Genomic DNA, 12,736 nt, shown 5'->3' with positions numbered 1-12,736 from the left:
TAAAATTGAAAAATAGCTAGATTTATTTGTCGCCCCCGAAACTATCTGTATACTAAACATTGGCTAAGAGTTTGCAGCCTGCTACTGTTTTATTTATTTTTTTGTAATAATATGTTGGTTGGCACAAGATGTACTGAGGAGCTGCTCAAGAACGCCGGAATACATTGAACGAGGGCAGCGCAGAACAGATCATCATGGCGATCTTTGGGGGAGGCCTATGTCCAGCAGTGGACGTGATCCGGCTGATGATGTTAAGTTATTATATTATGATAAGGCCTGCAACGCTCCTGTTATTCGTTTGTTGTTGCAAGAGAATGTGAAACACGGTGACCACTTCACATCGGATGAGCTGTTGGCTCGTTTGTCCTCTACTTCTATAAAAAGGGAATATTTACATCCAGACCCCTTAGTGTGTGCGAGTGAAGCTCGTACTTAAGTGATTTTCTTTTCCGTTATTTTACTATCATAGTTTTATAAAAAGAACTAAAAAAGTTGAAGATGAATACGAAAACCTTATATAATAATAGCGGCGTACTGCTAGCTTCTATTTTCAGCACCGCGCGTAAACTAAAACAAAATGACGTATCGCGAGTGTAAGGCGTTATAGCTGTCTTGCACACTAAAGTAATAAACCTGGCCTGTTGTCATACGTTGCTAAACAGCAGATATCTAGACGTATAAAATTATATAAGGTACAATCAAACACTTATATTTTTATTAATGACGTTTGATTTTATTGTGCCATAAAGTTTTTTCCACAAAGTGATTTAGTTGCAATAGTTACATAAAAAATCTTTTTAATGATATATCGCGTGTTATTATTGATTCCTAGGCTAGACCACTCCTGTCACTGTATTTTTACGAGGAATATAGTTGGACATCGACATAGTTATCAGTAGACATAATAAGAAAATGTTTCATCAGCCTTATTTTATTTTAAAACACTCTGGCTGGTGATATCCTAAGGGTCGTTGCGATCAGAACTATCATACTGCACTAGTACCAATACATAGGTTATCACTGAGCTAGCCACCTGAAATAATGAAAACTTACAAACCAGTGGTACATAAGCATGTATTCTAGCTGACTAAAGACACACATAGTCCTGCTCTGTAGTTAGTAGCACCAAGAGTAACCAACGTATATATTGATAATGATTGTGGAGAACATAGAATTGTGAGGTTCAATTATAAAGATTAATTATGAATAATACAAATTTTTGTACCAAAACTAATTAATATTATAAAACAATATTGACACACTTTTACACAAATTATCTTGCTCAAACCTAGGCATAGCCTGTACTATGGGTCGAAGACAATGCTATATTCAATGCAATAAACTTACATATATAAATACATAAATGATAAACATCCACTGACTCGGAAATAAACATCTATTATTCATCATATAAATGTTTGCGCACCCACCGGGATTCGAACCCGGGACCTCTAGCTCAGTAGGCAGGGTCACTTGCCAGTGAGCTATACGGGTCGTCAGAACGCGATCAAATTGACGATGCGAAATTCAAAATCTCGCCAATTCGATCCAGCGCTCATATTATTAAAAAAGCAAATCTTCTGAATGACGCATCATCCATAAGTTTTGGCATGTTTATTAAACACTCGCTTTGTGGAGCAAATTGTAGCTTAAACGTATAAACTTGTTACTCAAAACCCTGTAAGAGTACGTGATTACACACAGCATTGTATTAATTATGTTTGTACTGTACACATTAATTACACATTTTTTAATCATTAGATTTCAATCTTATGACTATTCTGCTACTTTAGATCGACTGTAGTGAGTCTAAGTATATTAAAGTGTTATTATTTTAAATAAATTAATATATTTATACATATAAGTTACCTGCAATAGAACTGAATTGGTTAAATAAAAAAATCCCATCCCACTGATTGCAACGCGATCGTTGAGAAGTTGTTCCTGAAGTCTCCGAACCTATGTATTATAATAGTATTTAAGTAGGGAAAATTCTTATCAGTAGACATCATATCATAAAAAATTAATGTTAAATCTAAAATCCATAAATTATACGTATAAATTATAATTATATCCATATACAATACGAGCCCATGGCTATCCGTGACACCAGGGTCAAGACATGCGATGTCGGTCTAAGGTTATATTAGGAGTATGGCCTAATTTTAAATATTCAGGAAAACTGCAGCAGGTTTTGATTCCACAAAGTTGGTGTGCGAGGCAAATAAATTCTAACATAACGCGCGGTTGCAGAATGCCGACATCAACATGATGCGGATGGAAACAATTCTTTTGAACATTGTAATACATTTGTTATGAACATTTTCTGGGAATGTGATGTATGCTTATACACATCACCCCACAAAAGACCTACTAACTCGACTTAGCCGATTAGTAGGCAGTATACGTTTGTTTTCTAGGTCTTAACATTTTGGTCATGACAATTTCTAGCAAATTCACTATCTACATACATAACATCATCAAGAATATATTGAGATGCAACAGTTAAGATGTATATTTCTTTAAATTTTGTTCACAATGATTCTTTAGGAGCTAGGTTATAAATAGCGCGAATAACCCTCTTCTGTAGCAGTTATATTATAAGATTGTGTATTGAAAATACACACCTCAATATTATAATATCTTGGAGGACAGTTGGACAGATACTTTACAGCTCTATTAGAGTATTGATTGACATCAGCAGCTGCGAGCATCACACAAGTGGCTCTGATGGAGATCCAACACAAGGACACCAGGTAATATATCTGCTGGAGGGGATCACCTGTTATACCACGACTGAAAAAAATATTTAAATTTAATAGTTAAACTAGATATACAGTGGAGAGACATAGTGGTCTACTCTATCAATGCTTTTTCTTTCAGTTCAAAATAAATATTTATTTATTTTTGTCTTCAACGTCATTTGATGACTTTTTTTTTATGGAATAGGAGGACAAACGAGCGTACGGGTCACCTGTTGTTAAGTGATCACCGCCGCCCACAATCTCTTGCAACACCAGAGGAATCACAGGAGCGTTGCCGGCCTTTAAGGAAGGTGTATGCGCTTTTTTTGAAGGTACCCATGTCGTATCGTCCCTGAAACACCGCACAAGGAAGCTCATTCCACAGCTTTGTAGTACGTGGAAGAAAGCTCCTTGAAAACCGCACTGTGGAGGACCGCCACACATCCAGGTGGTGAGGATGATATCCTAACTTGTGGCGTGTCGTGCGAAGGTGGAATTCGGCGGCAGGAATCAGGTAAAATAGCTCTTCGGAACACTCCCCGTGATAAATGCGGTGGAAGACACACAATGAAGCGACGTCTCTACGCAACGCCAAGTGATCCAGCCGTTCACAGAGCACTGGGTCCCCGACAATTCGAGCTGCTCTGCGTTGCACGCGGTCAAATGGATCGAGCTGATACTAGGGTGCGCCAGACCAGAGATGACAGCAATACTCCATGTGTGGCCGGACCTGCGCTTTATTTTTATGTGGGCCGGCTTGAAGTATTGCCGTGCTCTATTAATGACGCCCAGTTTCTTTGAAGCCAATTTGGCTTTGCCTTCCAGATGACCACGAAATTGGCAATCGCTCGAGATTTCGAGACCCAGTATTCCGATACTAGGGGAGGCTTTGAGGGAAGTGTTGTCGAAGAGCAGTGATACGACAAATGGGGTTTTTTTAGTGGTAAACGCGCAAACTTGAGTCTTCTGGGGGTTAAATTGGACAAGGTTCAATTTTCCCCATTCCGCGACCTTCTCAAGAGAGAACTCGATAGAAGACACAAGTATCTCCCGGCACTGGTCGACGATTTCCCGAGAGAGACCTGCATGGCCCGTGTATATGGCATCACCAGTGCTGTCGTCTGCATAGCAATGAATGTTGGAGGTGTCCAACATATCATTGATATGCAGAAGAAACAGCGTGGGAGACAGCACACAGCCTTGGGGCACTCCAGCATTCACGGGCTTCGGGTTCGAGCAATATCCGTCAACAACGACCTGTATGCTACGCCCAGTGAGGAAGCTGGAGGTCCACTTGCACAAGCTCTCGGGAAGCCCAAATGATGGAAGTTTGGAGAGGAGCGCCTTGTGCCATACACGATCAAAGGTCTTTGCTATATCCAGGCTAACTGCCAGGCATTCCCCCTTGCTTTCAATAGCCGCAGCCCATCTATGTGTCAGGTATACCAGAAGATCACCTGCCGACCGACCATGGCGAAACCCGTATTGTCGGTCGTTGATTAACTGGTGACCCTTTAGGTATACCAAGAGCTGACGGCTTATTATGCTCTCCATGATTTTGGAGAGCAGGGAGGTTATAGCAATAGGCCTTTAGTTTGCCGGATCCGAACTGTCTCCTTTTTTTTGGATCGGATGGACAAGGGCAGACTTCCATGAGTCAGGGACTACGCCTTTAGAATAAGGGTGCCGGAATAAACGCGTTAGCACCGGCGTCAACTCAGGGACACATGTTCTAAGCACGATTGGAGAAATGCCATCCGGCCCGCTCAACTTCCTGACGTCCAACGAAAACAGAGCTTGCCTAACAGTTTTCTGTCTGAACTGTACTTCAGGCATAGAGCTCTGACACCGCGGGATGGTCGGCGGTGTTTTTCCGTTGTCGTCAAGAGTCGAGTTGAAGGCGAAAAGAGTGCACAAGAGATCGGCTTTCTCTTTTGCCGTATGGGCCAGGGTGTCATTCCTCATGTGCAACGGCGGCATGGACGGCTGGCTGAAGTTACCAAGAGCAGCTTTCGACAATGACCAGAACTTGCGTGTTCCGGTCGGGTAACTGGAAAGCTGCTCGCCGATTTTGACGACGTGCTTAGACTACGCACGGGCGATTTGCCGCTCAAAAAATCTGGAGGCACGGTTGTATTTCCTCTTAAGAACTTTGCAGTTCGTATCGTTTGTGCCCAGCGCCGCAATCCAAGTTCGATACGCCTTTTTTTTGCAGTCACATGCTGCTTTAATTGACGCATCGAACCAGGGCTGTGATCTGCCACCGATGGGTACTACAGAGTTTGGTATAAAAATATTCATACCCTGTAGTATCACATCGGATACTGCAGCGGCGCAGGCACTAGGATCATCCGAAAGGAAACAAACCCTGCCCCAAGGGTAGGATGCAAAAAGGGAACGCATCCTATCCCAATCTGCTGACTTGTAGTTCCAAACGCGGCGGGTCGCTGGTGGTCTGCGACTTTGGCGTCGGATAGGCACTACACTCCTGACCAGGCAATGGTCGGACGTTCCGAGAGGGGCGTCGACAAAGACCTGGTAACCATCGGGATGTGTAGTCAGCAGAAGATCCAATAAGGACGGCATGTGGCTATCCACATCCGGGAGCCGTGTTGGCGACTCAACCAATTGGGACAGACCATACGCCAATGCAAAATTATGCACAGATCGCCCTGCGTAGTCTGTGGTACGTGATCCAAGCCATTCGGCATTGTGCCCGTTGAAATCACCGAAGACTACGATCTGTGCAAGTACGTCGTCAATTGCCGCTTGCACGCAGCCCATGAGATGATCGGTTTCTGCGTTACCACTATGGGACCTGTAGACACACGCATAGATGCGGACGCGGTCCTCTAAATCTACGCGGAGCCAGAGAGTGGACAGGTCCCTAGCCTCAAAATTGCCGAGACGGCGACAACAGATATCCTCCCTCACGTACACACATACCCCGGCATGAGGCAAAAAATGGTGCTCAATTTTGTACCCGGGGTACGTTAAATATGACTTATCGCTAGGTCGAGATATCTGCGTCTCAGTAAGGAAACACAAGGCCGGCTGCGCCGTCTCAAGGTGGTGGTGGACGGCGTTTAAATTGGAGTGAATTCCCCTGATATTGCAAAAGTCCACGTTGAGAGTGGAGCGGGGTGCCGTGGTGATACTGCCTCGTTTGTCCTTGGTCACGCGCGGTTCTGTGCCCTCCCCAGAATACGAAGGGCAGCCCGTGCTAGTGTGCCCGGGGCCCTCCCCGGGCTCCCTCTCCCTATTCTCCAACTCTGGTAGAGCCGGTACCCTCCTGGGGTAAAATCTTTTTTAGTACTGTCATATTCGGGTGGAGGGGGGGGGGGGAATGGCCACCGGTCCTCGACACTAACCTATGCGAAACATAGCGGCACTAGGCCGCTACTTCACGCCGGTATTCTGTGCGAGTGTGGTAATTAACCCGGACGAGTCTGGCCCGATTGTGCTGATGTCAAAAGACGGCAGCGTGACTCTCCCACTTCTAAAAAGCCCTTAGTCTTCTCTTACGACACCCATGGGCCTGGGACTCCCCTATTCTTTTTACGCCCCGGGAAAAGTACAGGGCAAATATGACTTTAACAATTGTTCGATGCTCGAATATATTGTTGCGTAGCAACCCTTCGAAGTATATGACGAGAGTGGTCAAACTTCAAGACATTGTTAATTTCAACAGCTCCGTCAGCAATACTCGTAGCTCAGCGGAAAAGTGTTTACTTTAGACGCTGTAGACCCGGGTTCGATACACCTACCAGTGTATGGATTTTTTTGGGTTTTGTAAAGTTAAAGGAAATTTCAAGTAAGTTCAGGATCAAATCGAACAGAAAAAAAGGGATGGAAAATGTGTAAGCAGGATAAAATAATTAAAAGAATTTTCTAGTACAATTTAAATTTAAAGATGGAATGGGAGAATCATTTTGAAAATAGAACGGATCTGGGGGTATATAAGCCGTACTAAGCGTGGCCTACGGCAGTTCTAGTTCTGACTCGAAAGTGTAAAGAAGAAGAAGAAGAAAAGAAGAAGTAGTAAAACGTGGAAGTGTTCTAAGAAGAAGAAGACAGAAGAGAAGTAGTGTTCGGTGCAGTGTGACGCGTTGAAGGTACCGCCGCCCACAAGAGGAACAGCGGCAGACCAGCGAAGTGCAAGTTCAGAAAAAGTGAACGCAAATAAAGACGGGTTCCTATAAGCGGAGTATTTTTTCCAATCCCTGACATACTCCCGTGTCAATTGGTGTCAGAAGTGGGATTGGAAAGATGCCATTAGTGCCCAGGAACGAGAAGGGAGTGACCACGCGAGCGGGAGCAGCTGCAGCGGCAGAGGATGAAACATCCGGCTCCAGAGCCGGATGTTTCGGTCGCACTGAGAAATTTGAACATCATTACTTGGATTTTTGAGTTTTTGTTCAAGTAAAAGAATTATTATAAACAAAGTATAAATATTTTTTTTTTAACTTTTATGGCGCAATCTTGCTAAGTATATATGTAAGAAAGGCTCTACGAAGCGAAAATTTTTTACGACCATTATTTAAACATTTTTTTTCACTTACTTTAATTAAGAGAGTTCGAGAAAATTTTGTTAGTTGACAATTGTTTAACTTGTTGAAAAATTTACTTTAAGTAAAATTTCCAACGGGAATAAATTATTTATAGTGTTCAGAACACACCATAATTTTTCAAATATAAAAAAAAATATTCAATACCTTAAACAAATTAATTAATGTGCCGTACTCGCTTTTGACGCCACGCGTGCAACATAAAAATGTCGCGCGCAGACCTATTTTCAGCGTTAAATTAAAATTATAAATAATGGAGATAAAGTTCCGGGAGTTGAGAATTTTATATTGGAAATTTTCTCCTCTTTCAGAAACTTTTTTTTGAAATTTCTAAAATATGAACAGTTTATGAAATATTGGCAAAAAACAAAATGACATTTTATTTTCGACTGCCGAAGACAGAAAACGTCGCTAATATGTCGATCTCAGTGAGTCATACATCTTTATGCCGTTTGGTGTCGAGAAGTTTTGCCCGTAGGGCCCAGAAGCGCGGAAAATAATATACAAAGTACTATCTACGCGCCTCAATAGGGCTACAGGAAACTCAAGCGCTGGCAGCTATTTCGGCCAATGGATAGCCTAGCTATCCAACACGGAGTTGCTGGCAGTATTATTCGTAATAATAAGTATTTTAAATATTTAATTCAAGTCAAAATAAAATCTTGTGAGTTGTTTTATTTTCCAGATTTCTCTACGGGGGAAGGATGCTATTTTTCCATACATACGTAATTCCTAGAAACAAATGCAAGCAGATAAAGTAGAAGTTAAAGAAACAGGAGGCCAGCACAACAACTCCCAAGGAGTCGTCTGTCACTCGAACCAGTTTGGCCTGCTTCACGTACGCTTCACGAACTCTACGCCATAAATACAACTGTGTTATTTCTTCATCCTGCAATGTAACAATTTTTTTATGAATATACATCGAGGTTATTACAATCACTGATTTCCAATGACAAAAATATATTTTTTTAAGTTTCTCTACATATATTTTTATATGACAATCAGGGACGAGACGAGCAGGACGTTCTGCTGATCGTGATTGATTTGCCATTACAATGCAGTACCGCTCAGGATTCTTAAAAAACCCAAAAATACCGATCGACACTACAATTGCGCTCATCACCTTTAGACATAAGATGTGAAGTCTTATTTGCCCAGTAATTTCACTTGCTACGGAACCCTTCAGACCGAAACACAATAATGTTTACACATTACTACTTCACGGCACAAATAGGCGCCGTTGTGGTACCCATAATCTAGACGACATCCAGTGCACAGGAGCCTCCCACTTGTAAATTGAATAATATATGTGTACAACAATATTGGTGTGAATCTTTCGAAAGTATAAGCATTAACTTATACTTTGAACATACACACCTCAATATTAACTTAATTATTGTACTACATTACGATTACACGTCAAAGAAAGATAGAAAATGTAAATATCGCAAGCGAAAAAGAGATAAATCTAACTTACTAATTGCTTCGTTATTTGAATAGAAACAATACAAAATTATCAGATTTGAGTTTTTAGCGTTAACCGTGATTTATGCCTAAAATACGATTCATTCATGAGTTCCTAAAATATTAAGTTCAATTATTAACTTCACAATGTCTTCAATATTGACACATAATATATACGTGTGTGCGTGTTTCTGTGCGTGTGTTTATGTATATATATTTAACGTAATAGAAAACCGCTGCCTAGAATAAACTTTACTTTTTACTTTGTCTTAGAAGAAAATTCCTCACTCCTTTTCTGTAAGGCTGAATGTAATTTGTTTCTGATTTGATCATTCAAATTAAAACTTTGATAAAATCAATAGGTACGTACGTTCTAAAAGTAAAAATCCATGTGATTTCAATATATATGTTCTCATCACATCGGGAGGTGCACAGTGTAGTCCGATTGATGATAAAATATTCATTAGATGTTCAACTAAAACAATTTTATAAGGAATTAAATCTGTTAACAAATATTCTTCAAATCTATATGTAAATAGGGTAAATAAAAAGTAAGTTATATTCAATAATAATTAAGATAAACTTATTTTTGTAGAAAATGTGATAAAGAATAATGGTTTTGAAGTTAGGGCCATGTTAAACAAAAAAAAAACCGATTAAATCATCATGCGTCTGAAGCTCGTATGCATAACAAACTTTTGTTTAAATTATATTTTTCGCATATATTGATTTTAGTTTAGGCAATGAGCTTCTTGCTACTTCTTCTCATTATGTCAACCCTTTACGAAGAAGCTGTAGATTCAATAAGATGTTTTTTTACATTAATTAGTGTCATTTCCGTGACCTGGATGAAGTGGTATAAGTTTATTATATCACTTATATTATTATACTTATAGATTAAGATTAAAAGATATATATAAAAAGTAATTTGTAATTATTACTATAACGGGTACTCGCGATATATATTTTATTAATTTTATACCGATATTATATAGTATTATGTATCGTGAGTCATAATAATTATCCCTTTTTAAAGGGAAAAGCTAAGATTAAAGGAAATAAATCAAATGAAAACCGAAACAAGCCTCCCTTTTTACACATAACAGGTTAAATACTATTTTATTAAATCATATCAATATGTACCGTTTGTGGAATATTAAAAATAATATTCAGTATTCATAGAAACAGCGGATTTTAGGAAATTCAAAATATTAAAACTAATTAAAATATAATCCCCCCTTATTTGAAGTTTAAAACAATCTTCAGTTATTGTAATAATTAGCTGAAACATAATGTAATATTTATGAGATAATTCTTAATAATAATAGTCCACTGTCTTCGAAAATTTGGAGCTGTGCTTAGTGAAGCTTAACAATTAAGAGAGGAAAACAAAGTTGAAGACTAACGTCAGCATGTTAAGGTCGCTGTCCTAAGAAATCGCCAAAAATATATAAATATCAACAGAATACGAGAAGAAAATTCATTTTTTTTACATTTCTATTTTCTATGGACAGTGCCCCTAGCTTTTACAATTAGACCATTCCAATAATTCAATCTAGATCAAAATTTTAAGAAAATTTGATAATTGTATACCAATACTATTTACATGGCATAGTTTTGTTAGTTATGTAAAGAAAATTGTATTATGTTTGTAATATATTAAAAATGCTTCATTTTGTGAATTAAAAATATGTCGATCTTGTGCGAGAGAGGTTACCTAGATCCACTCGATTCCTCAATGCCATTGGCTCGGACCCCAGCCTTAACGAAAGTTTCTATTAATTTTTAAATATTTGAAATGTTTTCAGATAAACGTTAAATAGCTATTTTCAGTACTACGCATGGCGAATATACTTACCAGTTCCTCCGAAACATATAAAGATCGTCACGGTTCTTAATTTTCTTTTCAACGTTTCATCACGCGGCACTTGTTTGATGTTAAGTGCTGATTCCACTGACAACCAATAGATCGACAACCGTTGCCAGGAACACGATAACCTCCAAATAACTATATGTGATGTAATTGCAGCCGCATAAAACATTGCGCCTGCAAGTCGAGCTGTTATACTTCCTGTACAAACAATTTAATAAACATTTTTAAAACCAAAAATTTGACAGTAAGGGACAAGATGAGCAGAAAGTTCAGCTGATGGTAATTGATACGCCATGACCATTACAATGCAGTGCCGCTCTTGGATTCTTGAAAAATTCTGAGTGGCACTACAATTTCGCTCGTCTCCTTGAGACATAAGATGTTAAGTCTCGTTTGCCTAGTCATTTCACTAGCTACGGCGCCCTTCAGACCGAAACACAATAATTTTTTATACATTACTGCTTCACGCTAGAAATGGGTGCCGTTGTGGTACCCGTCATCTAGGCCGCATCCTGTGCAATGAGCCTCCCACTGGTAAAATTTTAACTCCAAACTAAAGAAGACACAAAAGAGTAACTTACTTATATTTTTGAAATAAATAAAGTTATTCACGGTACAATTTTTATGTTACTTTAATCTATTAGATTTGACAGAGTGACATTTCAAGTAAATTTCCTAATATTGGGGTTGAGCAGGTTATCAAATGTATAGTAGATAATGTAGATGAAGCCACAACCTATGAGATATTTCCATTCTATTTCCAAGTTTGTTTGTAACGATTTCATGCCGTAGTAAAGAACGAATTTGGAATAATTTTCGAAAACCAAGATACCGATGCCCCAAATTGTCATTGCAATAATATGAATATCGTTTCAAACTTTTTCGGGGTAGTACAGAACGAAATTCTCATCATTTTATAAATTCAAAATGGCCGCCACGCAGCCGAGAAGTTTTGAGACTCCCGCTCAATTACTTGCTATTTCAACCGAAATATCATTGACTTCCGTCAGAAAGGTCCTATCAGAAAGCAAATGTCATTGTCAAAAATATAAAAAAAATATTTATTTATGCTGACCATATACGTACACACAACAAAAGCCAAAAAGGCTAAATAATTTACCTGTATAGTTATTTTATATGAAATAATGAGAAGTTTTAATTGTTACTTTGATTTGCAGTGTCCACAGCCCAGCCTGCGAGAGCCTTAATAACTTTCCAAAGAGCACCACATTCAACTACTGCCAAGATTATTATGATGCACATTCCAATTACTCGCCAAAATTTGCCACCAGGAACAGCAATACCGAACCATCGAGACACGAGATAAACATTTCCCATAAATTGAACGAATTGTGTCTGCAAATACATTGGAATTAAACAACCTTTAATTAATAATTGTGAATTATTAAAACTTGCTTGTTTTATCCGTCAAGTCAAGTGATAAAGTGCGCGTGAGCCATAGGCGAGAGTGATAAGGGGTACGAAAGTGTCATGATCATACTACACATTTTATATGACGTTATGCAAAGTTAAAATAATATAATAATCTACAACGCGAAGAAAAATTGCAACCAATATTAAGATTTGTATAACAATTCATAAAAGTATATAAATATATCTCACACATTTTCTTAAGAACTTAAATTCAAAATAATTGAATATAATATTATTTAAGAATATAATAAGAAATATCATCAATCATAGCGTGTCTTCTACCGCATTTATAATGGGGAGTGTCCCGAAGAGCTATTTCACCTGATTCCTGTCCACCTTCGCACAACACGCCAACAAATTAGGATATCATCCCCACCATCTGGATGTGTGCGGTCCTCCACAGAGCGGTTTTCAAGAAGCTTTCTCCCACGTACTACAAAGCTGTGGACTGAGCTTCCTTGTGCGGTGTTTCCGGGACGTTACGACATGGGTACCTCCAAAAAAAGTGCGTTCACCTTTCTTAAACCTAGTCCACCGGGTGACCCATACGCTCGTTTGTCCTCCTTTTTCATAAAAAACATAATAATAAGAAATAATCTTCGGGGATATCATAAAACACTTATAACTGCCCTAGTGCGGTAATGTAAAGCACT

General features: G+C 39.1%; 1 protein-coding gene across 1 annotated transcript; it reads right to left on the bottom strand.

Moving 5' to 3' along the window:
• Positions 1 to 961: 961 nt before the first annotated feature.
• On the bottom strand, positions 962 to 11,978 carry LOC126966067 (gustatory receptor for sugar taste 64b-like). The gene is made up of 7 exons (XM_050809942.1): positions 11,816 to 11,978; positions 10,635 to 10,847; positions 9,147 to 9,251; positions 8,038 to 8,251; positions 2,628 to 2,796; positions 1,870 to 1,959; positions 962 to 1,033 (listed from the first exon to the last, which is right to left on the bottom strand). Exons 1-7 carry the CDS (start codon positions 11,910 to 11,912, stop codon positions 962 to 964), a joined length of 960 nt encoding a protein of 319 aa, XP_050665899.1. The 5' UTR covers positions 11,913 to 11,978.
• Between the last annotated feature and the right edge of the window lie 758 nt (positions 11,979 to 12,736).

The sequence above is a fragment of the Leptidea sinapis genome, chromosome 9 (genome assembly GCF_905404315.1).
Source record: "Leptidea sinapis chromosome 9, ilLepSina1.1, whole genome shotgun sequence".
Taxonomy (NCBI): Eukaryota; Metazoa; Arthropoda; class Insecta; order Lepidoptera; family Pieridae; genus Leptidea; species Leptidea sinapis.
Note: the sequence above shows the minus strand (reverse complement) of the source record. Positions and strands in the feature narration are given on the sequence as shown.